Source organism: Osmerus mordax, chromosome 12, assembly GCF_038355195.1.
Source record: "Osmerus mordax isolate fOsmMor3 chromosome 12, fOsmMor3.pri, whole genome shotgun sequence".
NCBI lineage: Eukaryota > Metazoa > Chordata > Actinopteri > Osmeriformes > Osmeridae > Osmerus > Osmerus mordax.
The window spans coordinates 8131610-8151250 of NC_090061.1; the positions used below are offsets into that span (position 1 = coordinate 8131610).

At 47.4% G+C, this 19641-nt stretch overlaps 1 protein-coding gene across 1 annotated transcript in view; it reads left to right on the top strand.

The window, feature by feature from the left end:
- Window positions 1–19641, top strand: part of LOC136954542 (teneurin-1-like) — an 85008-nt gene that overhangs the window by 45344 nt on the left and 20023 nt on the right. The window contains 10 exon segments of the mRNA XM_067248167.1: window positions 115–144; window positions 349–495; window positions 2852–3086; window positions 4670–4789; window positions 5062–5323; window positions 5507–5792; window positions 7195–7338; window positions 7432–7684; window positions 8593–8613; window positions 10269–10501. Coding sequence (XP_067104268.1) covers window positions 115–144; window positions 349–495; window positions 2852–3086; window positions 4670–4789; window positions 5062–5323; window positions 5507–5792; window positions 7195–7338; window positions 7432–7684; window positions 8593–8613; window positions 10269–10501 — 1731 coding nt within the window.

Here is a 19641-nt window from a genome sequence, read left to right on the forward strand (position 1 = left end):
CTCTCCCCCTCTCTGTCTCTCGCTCTCTCTCCCCCTCTCTCTTTCTCACCTCTTTTTCTTGCTAGGAAGCTTGTTAGATTAACACTGTCTCCTATTCCCCCTCTTCTCCCACAGTCACTCATGACTTGGATGTGGTTGTGAAAGGCAAGTTTTTTCTCTCTCATTAACTTTCACACACATGCTCGCACTCACACACAAATATGTCGAAACACACAAACACTACGGCACTCACCTCTTCATGCCCTTCATCGCTGCCTGAAACACACTTTACAAATTAAAAACACACCCACCTGGAAATACATGATGTAAATTTGTGTGTGTTTGTGTGTGTTAATGTCTGTTTTGCAGATGGCTGCCCGGGGCTGTGTAGCGGGCATGGCCGGTGTACCCTGGAGCAGAGTGGTTGGCGCTGCATCTGCCAATCAGGGTGGAGTGGACCCGGATGCAGTGTCGTCATGGAGACTGAGTGCAGCGACGGAACGGACAATGACGGAGGTATGGGAACAAATTATAGATTAAAGTGATGTCCCTGTGTGTGTGTGTGTGTGTGTGTGTGTGTGTGTGTGTGTGTGTGGCTATAGGTGTTTAAAGGGACAGTGTGTGTGTTTGTGTGTATACCCACCCTCTAATCACCCCTATCTGGGCTAATGTCTTTGATATCTACAACCCTGCTGGGATGAAAGACTCCTGAATGAGTCCTCAGGAACATTAATGCAACAATTTCACTCGAGCCACCGGAAAGGATCTTTCAACAACAAACCATATCCGACACACATCTCATATTTGCGTAGCTCATCAGTGATATTCCTTGCTCTAAATAATGTGTAAGAGAAACAACAAAACACATTTTTACTGAAAAGTCTCAAAGGAAGGGAAATCAAAATGTCACAAACGTACCTGCCTCCCAATCCAGGTCTCTCCCAGCACACAGCCAGTGCACCTGTTACTGGAATGTAGCTTCTGTGTTCTAGTTTGTTTCGAAGGACCGCCACTCAAAATGTCCTTTGAGTCAGAAGGTATCTGTGTGTCTTTAGCAGTAGGCAGAGAGGGTCTCATCTAATCCCACACAAATGTAACCCAGTAGAATAAGTTCAATTCACTCCGTGTAAATACCTCCCACACTCGCCATTGAAGAGCTAGATTTTTGGTGGCGCAGCTTGTTAACGCAGTGTCTACAGAGGGTGTGGTTGATGCATGTTGAGTCAGTGGACCCGAGTTTGAAGCTCGGTGTGGGAGGAAGCCATGCTGATGGGCACCTTTGATACCCCTGTCACACACACACAAACACACACACACTAATGCACACGTACACTTTCTCTCTTATTTTACCTCTCACTACATTGTTATCAACCCTTTCCATCAGGCCTTTGTGCTCATTACAAAACATCCAAAAGAGAGCTGGGCCTTGGTAATGACTTTGTTTTGGTCCCGAAAGCAGTATGCAGTGTAATTATGGATGGACATTCACACAGACATCAGTCCTGTTAAATAGAGTTCTCTCACCCATCCTCCTACTCTGTAACTGAGGCTCAACTAGCTGTGTAGAGACCCATTAGATCTAATCTGCCTTCAGTCATCTATCACAACACATTAGAACAACCAGCTTCAACCACTGATTGAATTGTCAGGTGCACTATTGTCCTTTTTTACTCTTTCTTTCTCTCTCTCTCTCTCTTCTCTCTTCTCTCTTTCTCTCTCTCTCTCTCAGTCCCTTGTGTGTTTTACCTTCCTCTTTTATCTCTCTCTACACATCTCTCCGTATGTCTGTCATCTTCTCATTGTGTCGCCTCTTATCTCTCTCTCTCTGTCTTTCTCTCTCTCTCTCTCTCTCTGTCTTTTTCTCTGTCTTTTTCTCTGTCTTTGTCTCTCTCTCTGAGGGTGGAAATGGAGATGGTAGATGTTGTCAGCAGTGATGAGAGGATGATCTCATCTGTTCCAGTCAGACATAGCCATCAGCCTCCTGGCTGTATTCATTAGGACTCACTACAGAGGAAATAAATAGGACAGACATACACACAAATGGACACATGGGATTTTGTTTTCTATGCAAATACGTTTCAAAAGATCTAAGATGTATGCTTGCTTTGATCTTATAGATACATTTTTTTTCTTTTTTTTTCGTGCCATCCACATTTTTTGTAGCATCTCTGTGAAGTTGCCGTTTTCTGAGGACTGAAACAAAAGCGTTTGACTGTTGGAACGGAGGCCATTACAAAATGCTTTGGCCTTTTTACTGCAGTACGGAATGCTTCCGCTGTAAATGTCAACACAGTTTTCTCGCCTTTCTCCCCCAAAACACGACTGAAATAGGAAATCTAGAGCCTGGACTCTTTTATCCTACAGCGTACGGTTCTGGGCCTTAATTCCATAGAGGTGGTGTGTAGTTCTGCCTTAAGGTTTCTGTTTATTGAGCAGATGACAGGGTTGTCATATGCTCTCATTGATGCCCCTATAGACAGCTAAATGTGAGCAGATTTTTGCTTGCCTTGCAGGCATAAATACTGTCCCCACCGACACTCAGAGAGCAGCTTCAAAGGATTAGGCGGGGATGAAGCTTGTGAAGTACTTAATGACGATGCGTGTGTGTGTACCCATGTGTGCTTGAATGTGTCTGTCTGACCATCTCTAACCTTTACCGTGTATTTGTGTATGAGTGTGTGATTGATTGGTTGTGCCTGTCTAAGCATCTTTAACCTTTACCTGATTATCCTGCGGCATGTGTATGTTTGCAGCAGTGTACCAACATGTGTCCTCGATTGTACCTGTCTACTCATCCTTAACCTTTACGTGATTATATATGTTGTGTGTGTGTGTGTGCGCTTGAATGCATGTGTGTGTGCCTGTGTTGCAGATGGGCTGGTGGACTGCGTAGACCCAGACTGTTGTGTGCAGGTGAGCTGTGCATCTGACCCGCTGTGCCAGGGCTCGCCAGACCCCCTGGCTCTCCTCCAGAGGACCGTCCCGGCCCCTCCACCCCCGCCCGCCCACCCCCCCTCGCACACGCACGGTTTCTTCCAGCGCGTGGGCTTCCTCCTGGGCAGGACCGCAACACACACTCTCCCGGGGGAGCTGCCCTTTGACCGCAGGTGTGTTGTGCCCTTTTGTATATCGACGCTCATGAATACGGGAGAGAGGGCACCTTTGAGCCACGTTACGGTCCAACATGACTGGCACACTAAAGAGTATCTTCTGTATTGACCTTAAGATGTGTGGTTGTAAGTAGGTGTATGTGTGTGTCGCTAATGTGGGCAGGTTGATGTCGGTCGATATTAGATCACAGTGTGTGCGTGTGTTTGCGTACTATATATTTGTACATGGGAGTGTACCTTTCAATATCTTTGTGTGTGTGTGTGTGTGTGCATGATCTGCGTATCCATCTGCAGGTCACCCAGCCTGGGTCATTTCCCCCTGTCTGTCTGGGTCTGTGTCAGGCACCTGTTTGTTTGTTACATATTTATGCCTTGTGCGTCGTCCCGTTACACCGCTCGTAAAAGTGTCGCCATCAATATTTCAAGGGGCGCCAGAAGCCTCAGGGGAGAGCAATCCATCTCCACGCCGTTGTGACCTAGAAAGTTTGGAGTGGAAAAAACCTGAAGTGATTCCTCCCTGACAAATGACCCCCTTTATGTTTTTTTCTCCCCCCCCCCCTTCCCTCTATTACTGGCTTTTAGAATAAACAGATGGATTAATTATGGGGGAGCAGGATATCGATGGCTTTCAGGGCTGAGAGAACAAACGTCTCTGGCGGTGGGAGAAACTCAGCCCTCCTTCATTCATCCCTTCCTCCCCAGCGTCGGAGAGCAAGCTCAAATGATCCCTCATTGTGTGTGTGTGTGTTTGTGCGAGGGTGTTTCGTGGATGTGTGAATGCGTGTGTTTGTGTGCGTGTGTATGTACAGTGTGTGGTTGTGTGTGTATGTATATTATGTGTTTGTGTGTATGTGCCTCCAGGTTTGTGATCATGCATCCTCTGTGACTGTCTCTGTGTGTGTATGTGTGTGTGTGTGTGTGTGTGTGTGTGTGTGTGTGTGTGTGTGTCAGTCTGAATCCATTAGTCTGTACTCAACCAAGCCTGCTGCTTTTTCAGCAGTAAACAGCCTATTTCACACTTTGCCAGCAATAGTCAGTACCTCGATGTGCTCTACATAGCTTCTGTAATCAGATCTGTAATTACATCAGATTCAATCAGATTACCTACATGACATTACAATAATTGCTTCTGTCACATTACTGAGGAGGGTATTGTTCCATGTGGCTTTGATGGATGTTACTTCAAGACACCTCTCCAGAGTTCAACATCATCTCCCTTTCTTATGGTGGTAACCAAGGCAGCGAGACGTTCCACTGGTTTGGATCTCTAGTATGTTCTATTGGAACGTTCTCTGCCAGGTGAGCTGGAACTCTGAGGGGGGCTAGAAGAGCGAGGAGGACAGGGAGCAGGGGAAGCTGGGCGTGGTGGCCGTGAGCAGTAGCTGTTTTATGTGACAGAGGGTCATCAGGTGATCCTCAGCTCTGCTGTCAATCATATATCTGGGGGGTGGGGTCAGAAACTCACACCAAGTGCTGTATCACTCTTCTCATCTCTGTATCTTTCTTTTTTTTCTCCCTCTCCCTTCCTCCCTCTCTCGGTCTCCCTCTTCCTCTCTTTCTCAATACCTCTCCCTCTCCAGTCGGGTAGCTGTGATCAGGGGTAATGTTGTGCTGGAGGACGGGTCACCTCTGGTTGGAGTGAACATCACCTTCTTACAACATCCGGAATATGGATACACCGTCACTAGACAGGATGGCAGGTACAAACACACACACACACACACACACACAAGCACACACAGCCACCCACACAATGACATACATACTCGCACCCATATATACATTAATACATGTACCTCAATCTCTCTCTCTGTGTCTCTCTCTCTCTCCCTCTCTCGGTGTCTCTCTGTGTGTGTGTGTGTGTGTGTCTCTCTTTGTGTCTCTCTCTGTGTGTGTCTCTCTCTCTCTCCCTCTCTGTCTGTCTCTCTCTCTCTGTGTCTCTCTCTGTCTCTCTCTCTCTTTCTCTCTCTAGTTTTGACCTGGTGACCTTGGGGGCAGTGTCTGTGAACCTGCTGTTCCAGCGCCCACCCTTCCTCTCTCAGACACACCCCATCTGGACACCTAGCAACGACTTCCTGGTCCTGGATCAGGTGACCATGGCGAGGGAAGAGACTCTGCCCACTAAGTGTGACATCAGGAGTGTTCTGAGCCCATACCCCTTGGTCCTGTCCTCCCCCCTCCCCAGACACACTGGAGCATGTGCAGAGAGGGGTCCGGTCATACCTGAGCTACAGGTAGCTTTAGTTTGTTCACATCTTGTTTGGTGGCACCACTATTTTCAATATAACGTATTCAGCAGCACAAATGCATACCTATCTTTTTAGTACTTACTGGTAGCAAGCACACTAACTGGACTTGACTCACCAAATGTCACTGTCTTCTTCCCTCTGTTTTCCTCTCCCCCCTTCTCCTCCCAGGTGGTGCAGGAGGAGGTGGCTATCCCAGGTTCCTTTGTGAAGCTGAGCTACCTGAGCACACGCGCCGCGGGCTACCTCTCCCTGCTGCGCATCCTCCTCACCCCTCCCTCAGCCTCCTCCCCTGTCTCCCCGCTGGCAGGACTGTCAAGGGTGCACGTTCGGGCCTGGGTCCAGGGACGGCTCTTCCAGCGCTGGTACCCGGCTGGACCTGGCCTGGTACACAGACTGGTCTGGAACAAAACCGACGTCTATGGACAGGAGGTCTGGGGGCTCACGCAAGCTACCGGTAAAACCTTCTTTTTTCTACTTTGCCTTCTCCCTTCTCCACTTTTTCCTTCATTCTTCTATTCCCTTTTCCCTGCTATACTCGAGCTCTTTTGTTGCCTTCTCTCTCCTCACTTGCCTGCTCTGGTCTCTCTCGCTTCCTGTTGTTTTGTCCTAGCATGCACTCTCTCAGTTTCCTCAGGTCCTATCCATTTCTGTCAGTGTTTTCCTCCTGTCTGCTCATAAAAGGCTGCTCCTGCCCTCTCACGCTCCCTCTCTCACCTCCTCCTCTACCCTTCTATGCTCTCTGTTCTCCTGGCCTCAAATGCTGTCTCAGCACCCCTCTGCTTCCTGTCATACCTGGATTTCTCTTCTGTCTTCCTCCTTTTTTCTTGTTGAATATCTGCCTTTCTCTCTCTCTCTCTCTCTCTCCCTCTCTCTCTCTCTCTCTCTCTCTCTTCTCTCTCTCTCTCTCTCTCTCTCTCTCTCTCTCTCTCTCTCTCTCTCTCTCTCTCTCTCTCTCTCTCTCTCCTTCTCTTTCTCTCTTCCTCTGTTGTTCTCACTCTTTCTTTCTGTCTCCCTCTCTCTGTCTCTCTCTGTCTCTGTCTCTCTCTCTCTTTCCGACTGTTGGTTCTCTTTTAAAGCACTCGCCATCATGCTTTCCCCTCCTTTGTGTTGCCTGTGTCTCTGTTTGCCACGACCAGGAGACCTGTTCTCCAGAAACAGCTTCCTTTGTGGTTGGAGTTCACCACACAGCCCCAGGCTGCTTTATAGCAGACAGGAAGGAAACACAGCACACGTACCCCATGTGATAGGCCTAGCACATTCTGGTATGTGTGTGTGTGTGTGTGTGTGTGCCACAATCTCTATACCTCTGTAAAGCAGCTCTGGTTATTCACATCAGGGTGTGAACACACTCTCTCCCCATCTCCTCGCTCCCCATCTCCTCTCTCTTTTAGTAAATGCAGTATCTCTGTCTCTCTCTCACACACACTTTGTATGTGTGTTAGTAGCTTTCAGCCTGTTAAGGGACTGAAGAGGTAAAGGGCTGTTGGTTGTAGCTTGTTGAACCGAAGTCTGGCGTAGCCGGCTGTTTGTCTTCGTGGAGCGCTCAGCACTGTCATTACAGCTCCGAGGCCAAGAAGCTAATTCTGGGTGCTTCATAGAAAATGTCGCCTGATTACGTGGACTCTTCTGTTGACTCTCCTCACACACTGATTACTGCTCATTACATTCCTTTCATGTGTCTTTCTGACTTCTGTGAAAATTAGTTCTGTTGTTGTGTGTGTTTATGTCTACTTACCAGCTGTGTCGGTGTGTGTGTGTGTGTGTGCATGCGTGTGTGAATGCCTGTGTGTGTGTGTGTGTGTGTGTGTGCGGGTGCGGATGCATGCCTGTGTGTGTGTGTGTGTGTGTGTGCGCAGTGTCAGTGGGATATGAGTATGAGGCCTGTCCAGATGCCATCCAATGGGAGCGGAGGACGGCCATGATGCAAGGCTTTGAGATGGTGCCATCTGACCTGGGCGGCTGGTCTCTGGACAAACACCACTCTCTCAATATACACAGCGGTGAGCTCACACCACACACACCACACACACACACACACACACACACACTCACACACCTGATCCAGCCCTAATATATCTCTTAACTCTGTCCAGGAATCCTCCATAAAGGGAACGGGGAGAACGTGTTTCTCTCCCAACAACCCCCCGTCATCTCCACGGTGATGGGGAATGGTTTGCTCAGGAGCGTCCCCTGTGGTCCGAGCTGCAGTGGTCAGGCCCGGGACATGATGCTGTATGGGCCTGTGGCACTGGCCTGTGGCCCAGATGGGTCTCTCTACGTGGGGGACTTCAACTTGATCCGCAGGGTCCACCCTGATGGATTCACCACCACCGTGCTGGAGCTCAAGTGAGCAACCGGAGGGTCTGATGAATGAGATGGAGATGGTTGAGGTTGGGTTTGGGGTTGGTTTTGGACCTGGGCTGGGTTTGGATGGGTTTAGGTCATGGCTGGTCTAGACCGGAATGCATTGAATGATCCAGAATGTGCTTTGTTCTGATCTGTGTGGGGTATGATGTGTTTATAGAATGACACATTTGATCATTTTAGAATACAAGATAAATATAGCATGTTGACATACTCTGACTGAGAGGGTGAGGTGTGTGTAGGTTTATTGTGTGTTTGTTTCTGTGTGTGCCTTTAAATTGCAGCTAACTTTATTTTAGAATTCATCCCTCATGGGATATATATATATATAACACATCTCCCTGGCTAGGTAAGAGAGAGGGGGTAAGGTGGTACAGACATTACTCAGTAGTTAATTATCATACCACCTGCTGTGTTACAGGCTTTGTCTAGTTTGTCAGTTATTGAAGCAAGACACCAAGATGGACCTCCTACAGTCTTGTCAAGGGGACGCTTACGCAATGGTTCTTTCTGCATAGTCTCACAGAACATCTCCAGGATCTGATGTCTGTTCTCAACTGTCTGCTTTTGACACACTAGCACCCTTAGGGAGGAAGTGTATAGGAACACTTCCTGTCTGGAGTGAATATTTCATGTGGAACGGCTTATAGAATAGAAGGGTTGTCGAATCAATTTTCCTTTGTTGCTGAATCAAACGTCTGCAATTTTTGGAGGAGAGAAATTGACTAATGTTCATTGTGGAGCTGTGGGCTACAGATTTTAATTCTTGTTCAGATTCAAATTCACATTTTCTAATCGATGTTGTTTTGTCACTCCATCTTTCTCTCCTTCCCTCTTTCTTTTTCTATCTCTCTCTTTTCCCCCAAATGCGCCACGACAAATGATATCAGGAACCGGGATAGCAGACACAGGTGCGAGTCAAGAGACCCCCTCTTTACACTACACGTTACACTACACACTACTCACCACACACTGCATACGGTACACCCCACAAGACACGCCACACACTCCAGCTGTTTGGCAATGACTCACAAATCCACCTCACTGGGCGAAGCTTCCATCAACAAAGCTTGAGGTCAGTCTCATTAAGGCCCACTCTTGATTCAGAGAGATTAGGAAAAGTGTGTGTGTGGACCTCACGATACATGTCTCTGGTAGGTGTTGTGTGTGTCAGGGATTACAGCTCTGGGTTTTCCAGCGGGTGTCAGTTTGTTGGCTCTCTGAGCCAAGGTTAAACTGGCACCCCCCCAGGCGGGCACGCTGGCATCCAGCCCCAGGTGACGGGGTTGATGTGGCCAATCCTCACTGTGTCAGGGAGAGGATTAGACTGATGTAATACGAGTTGTGTGTGTGTGTGTGTGGACAGGGTTGCTATCAGGGTTTATATCGAGCCGTGGGGTGCGTGTTGGTGTGCGTGCAGTTGGGTGTGCTTGCATGTGTGTGAGAGCATCAACAGGGTTGCTATCAGGTTGTATATGGTTGTGAATGTGTGTGTGTGTGTGTGTGTGTGTGTGTGAGAGAGAGATCAGGGTTCTATCCGATTAAACAGGAAAGGGGATTTGTTGAGATGCCATCTTTTGACACGCCAAAAGGTTCACATCGAACCTCAGAGATGACCTGGTCAGAGAGTATGTGTGTGTGGATTCTTCACAGGATTCACAAATCTTATTCGAACACAGAAGGTTATGAAAACCTTTTTCTTAAGGCACTTCATGCCCCCACCCCCTGACTCCCCCTCTCCCTCTCTCCCTCCCTCTCTCCCTCAGTGTCCCCGGGCTCCTTCCCTAGCCTAGCATGTTGTCGTTTCAGCTCCCTTTTTCTCCAAACCATTGTTCTCTCAAGTCAAACGCATTCATTATTCATTGTTAGCAGGCTTTCAAAGTGCCTTCCCTTCCACTCTCCCTCCCCGAGCAGAATGCCTGCGAGCCGACAGCAGCGAGGGGAGCCCGGGCTCGCACCTCTCCTGAACCTCCTTCTACTCTTTCACTTCAAGGGTTTCCTGCCAGAGACTCCGAGGGGGGGCTGGTAGTGGTGGTGGTGGGGGTTCGGGGGGATATAAGCAAAGCAAATGGAGAGGGACCGCCGAATGGGATGCCTCAAAGACAAAACCCTGTGGGGAAGAGGAGAGTTGATAATGGCGTGCTAACGGCAAGCTTTTCCGTCTCTGATCACTGTGGCGTTTCATTACGGGTTGTAGAGAAAGTGCGAGACGAGTCAAGGGTGTTGATGTTATCGTGTGTTTATGCTGTTAGCGCTGCAGGGTGTCTGTTTGTTTAGCCAAAAGGCTTTAATTGAGATCTAGACAGGTACATTTGTACTTAATTAACACCAATTGCGCTGGATGAGGGAGTACAGTCGACTGATATTGAAATAGAAACAGGCAGTGCTGATAAGAAACCAATGAGCATGACACACACTTACACCCGCCTGTGCGCACGTATTTTCACTTCAACATACCCCGCAATACCACTCCCGAACAGGAACACAAACACAGACGTACGAACGCACAGTAAATGCACACACACACACGCACAAGTAACCCCTTACCTTCCTGTCCTGTACCCAGCACCAGCCCAGCCCATAAGTACTACCTGGCGATGGATCCAGTGGGGGAGGTTCTGTACGTGTCCGACACCAGCAGCCGGAGGGTGTACCGGGTCAGGAACCTGGGCCCCACCAAGGACCCAGCCCGGAACCTGGAGGTGGTGGCAGGCACTGGGGAGCAGTGTCTGCCCTTCGACCAGAGCCACTGTGGAGAGGGGGGCAAGGCCACGGAGGCTGCCCTCAACAACCCGCGCGGTAGGAGACTCTCCCACACGCATACACACACACACGTTGGATAAATAAGAATGCACACTTTTGTCGTTCAGACCTCCCTCGCCAATCGCACCCACACACTTGTCAGTCACAGACACGATCTCGCACACACACACAGACACACACAGAAGTACTCATACTTACATTCTAACCGAGTCACACATCCATGCCTGTCAATCATACTCCTCCTCCCACGGTCCTTCCCAGCTGCCAGTCAAGGTTAGCCCACAATAGAACAACCTAGCGTTAAAGAACAGGTTTAATTTTAGGGCCATGCTGCATGGCTTCTCTCATTCTTCTTTCTCTCTTTGTCACTAATGTTACAGGACTCTCTCTGTCTCTCCCTCTTGGTAACTCAAGCTCCATCTTTCCATTTTCTCTCATTCTACCTTTTTCTCTCATTCTTTTTCTTCCCACTGTCTCTTCTGTTCTCTTTGTTTTCTCTTGTTATCGCTGTATTAGTTGGGCAGCTCTCTCTGTCTTTCTATTTTTACTCTCTCCACCATCATCTCTCTCTTTCTCCCTCTCTTTTTCTCTCTCTCTCTCTCTCTTTCTCTCTGTCTCTCACTTTCTCTCTCCCTCTCTCTGTCTCCTTCAGTCTCATCCTTTCCTGCTGTACTTCAGGGAGGCTATTCATCTAAGGAACCTTCAGGCAGATGTTCTGAAGGTTGTTACCCCTCCTCTCTCTCTCCTTCTCTGTCCCGTCCCGTCCCCCCCGCCCCTCCTCCCCACCCTGTCTCTCCTTATCCTTCACACCTCTGACCATCCAGGTTCTGTCTGGGGTCTCTGGGGTATATGATGCTGAGTCAGTGTCTTTCTCCCTGTCCTGGTACTCATGTACCAGGGACATGTCTGTAGGGTGACTAGGGCCTCGTCAGATGGGACTTGTGAATGCTGTAGGTGTGCTGGGTGGGTGGATGGTCCTTCTGTTTGGTAGTATGGACTTTGATGTTGGATCTTCATAGATAGTTAGACCAAAATGTCTTGCTCATCCCCTTAGACCCTGCACATCATCATTAAGCTGATTTCAGCCAACCAGGTCACAAACACATACATAGGCTATAGAAACCCACACATTGTCTGCACACTTACACACACACACGACACAGCCACACACACGACACATGACACATGACACACACACGCCCTTTGAGGTCTGTTGTAATGAGTGGTCAGAGGACTTCAAAGTGACATGAGAGAGCTTGCCGCTAGTCAATCGGTCAGGCCCTCCACACGAGTCGCAACTCTGTCTGATTGGCGGCCATTGATCTTTGTTGATGTCCTCCGGTGTTTTCCTTAGAACCCCTCGTTTTCTTGCTTTCCCCTTTTCCCTCCGCTCTCGTCCTTTCTTCTCCCAAGCTATCCCTCACTTCCTCTCCCCTCCTGAGTCGAGCTCTCATGTTCTCCCTTTTCCCCGGTGTCTATCCTTTTCACTCTCTTTCTTCACCAGAGTCTATTCCTCTCTTCTGCCTGGTTCCCTTATTTGCTTCCCCAGAGAATCTCTCTCTCTCACTTCCCAAGTGCATGAATGCTTACATCCCTCTCTCCTCCTCTCCTCCCTGTCCAACCTTCTGTTTCTCACCCATGTTTTATTTCAATTTTTTTCTCGGAAACAACCCTGGGAGTCATTGTTGGGCCCCTGCCACGTGTTTCACCAGCGCACCTCCTGTACAACACTAATCTACGCAGCTTATCCCTGCCCTTCCAACGCTCACACGTGGAGGCGAGAACTGACGTATTGTTTAGCGCCGGCACCATGGGCCTCTCCTCCACACTCAATTATCCTGGTAAATAAAGGAGCCTCGCTCCATTTAGGATGGATCTCATGTCGGACATGAAAGGGGCTGTTGGATCCCTGAGGAGACAGCGGCCTTGGCAGAATCTCCACATTCTTTGGGTTGGATTGGATGAATCACCTACTTATCAGCATCTCTCAGACTTAACTTTTTTTTCTTTTTTAGTTCGGTCTCTTTTTACCCCAAAAAGCTTGTTTATGTTGTGTGTGTGTGTGGGTGTGCATGTGTGTGCATGTGTGTGTGTGTGTGCGATGCTCAGCTCAGTCAGTGACAGTAGATTGGCTTGTTTATTGTGGGGCTGCCTTATCTGCTGTTTGGTCTCAGAGCTTTTTAGCTGCTGTTTGCAAAGCTGACATCCAAAGAGACCCGTGTGTGTGCATGCGTATGTATGTGTGTGTGCCCGCAGTGCCAGCCTCCCTCTGACCCACAGGGGGCAGGCTAATACTCTTATCAGTAGCTGACACACTACCACATCCCTCTCTGTCTCTCACACACACACACACACACACATACCATCTCCCAGGGCCTCTGTGACTCATATTATCACAGTCGGTGCCGATGGAGCATTCAAAGCTCCAGTCAGGTTAGAGTCGCCTAGGCTCGCCGCACGGTGGGAGGAGCCACAGAGCTCTGAGAATGCATCTTTTCACCACCTTTGCGCCCATCTTACCATATCCTCAGTTAACCTTGCAGTTTCCTGCATCCGGCCCACAAGGAACACCCTTTCCTCCCCAGATTAGTTAATAGCTCAACTCTTCAAGATGCACAGTATCAGTAAAAATCCTTTGTTATCATTACAAACTGAACATTGAATGCTACGTAGCCTGGTATATAACCCCTCTCAGCCCCACCCTACCTGCCCCTGCCCCCACCTCCCTCATGGTGTCAGGCTGAGGAGACTCTGTGTCCGGAAAGATCCGGCCTCCTCACAGCCCTGCGGCCAGCTGAACTCCAGAAGGGCCTGGTGGCCTGCAGGGCTCTGCCAGTTGCTCTGGCTGGGTCATCTTCATGGGTGTGGTCAGGTGGATGGCTTGGTCAGGATCCACCTCCAGATCCTCCTGCCGTTGTTGTCAGACTCTGCAGGTTAGAGGGAGAGAAGGACGAGGAGTCAGTCTCAGTCACATCTACTTTTAAACTGGTCCCCTGACAAGCTCTCTCACTCTCCATTTCTCGCTTTCTGCCATCTCTCTCTCCCTCTTTTATTTATCCACTCTCTCCCACTCTCTCGCTTACTCTCTCCCTTTCTATCTCTCCCCCTTTCTCTCTCTCTACCCATCTCTTTCTCCCATGTTCCCTATCTCTGTCTGTCTCTTGATCTCTTTCTGTTGTGCAGAAGAACAGAAGAGTAGTTGTGGGGTTAGTTAAGATAGGCAAGGTCAGATACACTCCTTCCTCTTATTATATGCTCTGTGTAGTGTGTGTGTGTGTGTGTGTGTGTGTGTGTGCGCATATATTTGTTTGTGTGTCTGTGTGCACCTGGGAGTTTGTTTGTGTGTGTATATGAAAAAATCCCACTTTTACTAAACTTGAATGCTGGCAAGATTGAACTTTGATTATGTTTGCCGATGGAGAGAATTCTACATTAATGATGCCAGCCATTAATTAACCAGACTGGTCTATCAGAACCCAACATATTCCATATGACATCTCATGACAGCCGTAGCTGTTTTCACACTCTAAAATAAAAGGGCAAGAAGGTCATACTGATTCTAGCCATTTTTATTTTAGAGTGTGAAAGCCACAGCCATGGAACTACAAAGGCATGATAAAGAGGTTGTTCTGAGTCCAGAAGTCAGTTGTGGTCTCTCAGGCTTTAGCTTGTAGGGATAACCTAGCCTTGGTGTCGACCTCGGTTTGATTCCAGGTCAGCTACACAGTGGGGTTTCTGTGGGATATATCCTTCCCTGTTTTGTTCAGAGATGAACCAGAGAGGTCTAGAGGTCATCCCGTCTTCTCGTGTACACACACACACACCTACTGTCTAGGGCTGTCTGTCTGTGTGGATTGACCGTGAGCTGTTCAGTAGTCTGAGGTGCGGGAGCTTGAGAGAGATTACTGATAACTCACTGTGTACCTAATGAAGCCCACAGTCAATACAAAATCTAGGCTCAAGGCCAACGGCTCCAATTGTGTCTGAAAGATTTGGTGTACGCTAGAAAACCAAGTGTGGTTATGTTTTTGTGGAACTACATAGATGAGCCCCGCAGAAAATGGTGTGTCGGCGACCGTGTGTGTGTGTGTGTGTGTGTGTGTGTGTGTGTGTGTGTGTGAATGACAGATCTCTCCTTGCATAATGTAAAGCCTATGGCCCCTTGTTTTCTCGCTGTCTGAGCAAAGTCCTTGTTATCTGTGTCTTCTTCTACGGAGTGTGTCAGTGTGACATGATCATCAGGGGTGTGACACGCGTGTGTCTCCGATGCTCTGAGTCAGCCCTATCTGGTGGCAGTCCCACCGTGACAAACTGCGGGGAGCGAGGGAGGAGTGGGCATAAAGGAGGAATGAAGGTGGAAGGGAGAGGGGAAAGTGTGGATGAAGGATGTTGAGAGACAGCAAAGGAATATATTACATTATGCTACTGTAGGTGATTCCCCCTGACACAGGGATTTGGAGAGATGGAGAGATGTGTGTTTCTCTCCTTTTTCTACCTCTCTTTCTTGTCTCTCTTCCTCTTTCTCTTTAGCTCTCTTTGATTTCTAAATCTCTAACTCGATTTTCTCTTTTTGTCTCTTTATATCTATCTCTGTCTCTCTTTTTACCTATCTCTGTTTCTCTAACTCTCTTTCTTTGTCTCTCCATCTCTCTTTTTCTCTAACTCTTTTTCTCTTTAAGTGTCTGCACCTGTGTTACATTAACTTCTGTGGTTCACAGAGTAGAGATAAAAAAAAAAATCCCAACAGTTTCCACCTACATGATGATGAATAAATAATAAATAAATACATTTAATCTATTTAAATATGAATCTGTGACAATAACACGCCCCTTTGTCTTTATCATTTTAACAAATATCAGGATCCATACCAATCCGTAACCAAGCAAGCCCTTACCCTTACTCTAGTGATCTACTCAAACTTCAACAGTCACATTCATTTTATAGAGCTAAGAGTCATCTAAAGTGCTTTATAGTCAAATCTAATCAAAAACAATTATGTGGAGGACCATACACAAAGACTTTGTTCTATAATGTAGTAATGTCATCCATTTGTTATTTCATCTAGTTTTTAATCTTGGTGTGTGGTTTTTAGTTTTGAATCTCAAATTGATGTTTATTAACATTGGAGGATAATATAAAAACAATTCACTAAAAGAATGCCTTAGGGTCAAACTCTAGCTGATTCACTGGCCAAGCCTAACACAGTGATCACAATAAAACTAAGAACTAATATGAAATACGAAATAACACATTTTGAGAATAAAATATTATTAGGAAAATATGTGTTGTTGTTAATTAACGTTGTTGTGAAAAGGATTATTTGAACACTTTTTATGTAATTAAACGTTATTTGGGGCCCAAAATCCCCAAATCTCTTCACTTAACCTCTCTCATTTTAATATTTGGCAGATGCAATTTGAACTGCTATTTACTGTGAACACACACCGAATAATAAGCAGAGCAAAAGTAAGAGTACTATCTAAAAGTGTTATTTGCTATACTTTGTGATTAGCTATATGTATCCGGTGTGGGTGTTTTCTAAACACTTCGGTCCAAGATACCGAAGCTACGCGAGCGGGCCAGACGCTTCTTTGATAAAGTTTTCTACTCCGAAGCGTTTCAATTGCTTTTATAATTGAGTCTGTGCGCTTCTTTCGTGATTGCTTTGGATGTCTCCTTTTGATATCAAACAAGCCAATTATTCTGTTAGCTGCATACTCACCCAAGGATGTTTATGTGCTAGGAAATTAGCATCGCATATTTCTAAATATTCTCACTCGCAAAACTTCTTAAATTAGCGGCAATATGTCGCTTTTCCCTCACTCCCTCACTTTCTGTTGCGTTTTTCATTGCGCTGTCTGTTAATGATGAATTAAGTGGGGTTAATGTGTTAACAAACTCGAGCAGGAACTAATGACTTCAGTACTCGTCATCTACGCAGCAGACTTTAATTACAGATCTTGATTTCTGCTCTGTGGGGCTCTTTTTTAAATAATTGATTAAAACCCTAAATTATTGATGTGATTTGTAAGATCTAGGCTACTGCAAATTGATGGAATATCACATTGGAAGGGGTATCAAGTATTGACAATGAAAGTTTTGTATGGAAGTGTCGGAAAGCGTTGTGTTGCATTTTTAAACAGACCAGCAAGTGTAGCGCTGGATATGTGTACTTGACTGGTGAACATGAATGCGAGTGTTGACTGTTTGCCGAGAGAGACAGTGAGATAGGGTTTATACCATCCAGGTGTTACATTCGTGGGTGCCTACTGCATGCTGGCACCCACGCACAAGTACAAACATACACACACCTTTTTAGGCCATCAAACATGGGCATTCTCTCTCTCTATCTCTCTCTTTCTTACACACACTTAAATGACTAAGGTGCAAAGTTTCATCAGACAGGAAGACAAGAATGACTGAACAGATTTATATTCTCAGATTAAACATGGTCACCGTTCGCAACAACATGTGCATATGTGTGTGTGTGTGTAGGAGTGTATGGGGATCTCTACCATCTAGAAAAACCGCGGTTCAACCAAGCTAAACAATGAACCTCGGTCTGATTCCCCTGCACTGAATTTACATATGCACACAACGAGATTAACTGCCATGCCTCATCTCAGCAGCTACCTTCTCAGCCACAGACAAACCCACGTGGACGCCATCACATCCATACACGCACACGAGCACACACCCACGCATCTACAGGCACAAACACACACACACCGACTCAGCCCATTTCATCTAACCACACACACACACACATCTCCACCACAGTGAGTGGGAGTCTGATGTTATGATGGAACAAGTATCCACATCTTTATGTCAACTTTCAAAGTCACATGCTGTGGGGGTGGAGGGGGGGGGTTGAAGTTATGCTACTAGATTTGTGGATGAATTCAATGCGATTTACATGTATTTTATTGGTCAAAAACAGCAGTCAACTGTTGCTACCTGACTACAGAGCAAATATAGATCTTCAGAACCATAGAGGCTGACAAGGGCATGCACCAATCCTTTCGTTGCTAGGATGAGAGTTACGTCACTCACACACACACACACACACACACACACACACACACACACACACGCTTGTGTAACCTCACTGCAGAACATTCATTGGAATAAGTTTGACCTAAACTGAGTTGAGAATACTATATAACAGCACAATAGTATTAGCCATAGACAAGTGTGTATCTTTGCAGGTGCGTGTGTGGGTTATCTGGCCTCAGAACGCATCTTGAATCAACTCCTAGGTGTATGTTGTGTGTGGACTTCATCACAGCGTGGTTGTAGTTTCAAGCTGAAAGTCGGCCATACAATCCACAACCCGCAGGTTATCACAGAAGCACCAAACCTCCATTTGTAAGCCAACCACCTGACTGATGCAATTACTGTATACACACTTGTCAAACACACCTGTTAGCAACTGGAGTACGGTTACATCTGATTCCAGTGGTTATATATTCAGTTGGTATGATTATCACCTACGGTGACCATATGGGGTGAGGGAGTTCTCCTGTAGGGTGACTGACGGGCTCAGTAGGGGTTAGTCATTCTAGAATGAGGCAACTGCTCTTTGTGTGTGTATGTGTTTACAGGTGTGCATATATGTGTGGCTGAAAGTGTGTGTGTTTATATACACGTGTGTGTATGTACGTGTTGGTGTGTGTGTGTGTCCATGAAATGACCATGCCTGTGTCACTGCAGATGTCAGGGTATAAGGGGCTGTTCTCCCAGCTCCACAGAAGGATGCAGGGCAGCATGAGGTGAACACTGAAGAGGAACGGTTGTAACAGTCGTGGTTAGACTTCCTCTGCTGTCAAAGACACACACGGGTGTGCGCACGCACGCACACACACACACACACACACACAGATTTACACACATTCGCAAGTCCTCAAAAACTGTGCCAGCTCTCTTTCCTTCTCTGTCTCACTCTCTCCTTCACTGACATCTGAGCAGAATGTGAAGTGACGCAGTGAATTAGTCCCCCCTCCTCTCCTCCTCCTCCTCTCCTCCTCTTCTCCTCCTCCTCTTCTCCTCCTCTCGTCCAAGGTCAGTCTGACTCTGTGTCTAATTCTCTTCTCTTTGATGATAAAAATCCAGTCCAGGAACTTTCAGGAAACGTCAGTTTCTGTGTGGAGTATAGATTTATCTCAATTATCTTCTCCCACCGTCCCACTGCCTCTCTTCTGCACCCCTCCCTTACCCCCCCCCCCCCCCGTCTTACTGCCAGCCACTAAACAGGAGTGTCAGACCTCTCCTGGCTAGTGTGTGGGGGGGTTGGCTGGCGCTCATAAATCTTTTGAAGTCCTGTGAATACCGTGCGGGTGCTGGCATTACGCAGGCGGTAAATTCCCCCGACACGGCAGCACTCCATTGGGCTCCCCACCCCACACCCTTCCTCCTTCAGTGGGAAATTATGCGACTGACAGTTGGGAATCTCGACTAATCTTCACAGGATTACAGATACTTCAGGAACAATGGAGACTATCTCTCTCCTGGAAGTGTAAACGGGCTCTGGGTTGTCTTGCCAGCGGTAAACGGTGAGTCTGTTTAGCTCTGAGAGGTAGCCCTATAAACACAGATATCATATTCCTGTTTTATCACTCCAGGATGTAATAATTCCCCCCTGAAGCCCCATGGCTCTTAATGTAAGTTTGATTTGATCACCACACTGAGCAAACTTAAAAATAACGATGGAGAGAGAGAGAATGGATTGAGGGTGACTAGAAGGGGAAAGTTAGTGACAGTTTCTCCACCCATTTGCAGGATTTACAAGTGACAGGATCAGGGACAGGGTGAGGGTATACGTCTATGGAGGAGGGAGGGAGCGAGCGAGGGCGGAGGAGTGCAGCATGTGAAAGTAGGATGGATGGATGGGGGACAGAGTTGTGTGAAGGTTGGGGGGGGGTCGAATGGGGGGGTGGCGGTCATAAGTGCGGGCTCGGTTTGTGCTGAGAGGTGACACAACCCATATAATAGAGAGTGACAGGAAGAGGAATGGAGGGCAGGAGAACGGGAGACGAAGAAAGGAGGTGAGTGGTTGGAAATAGACCCCAGAGCATGGTGCAGGGTTAAAGGCTGCCATCTGATTAGCTCTGAGATATGGAACTGGGGAGAGATGGAGTGAGTGAGTGAGTGAGAGGATGGACGGATAAGTGGAGGGA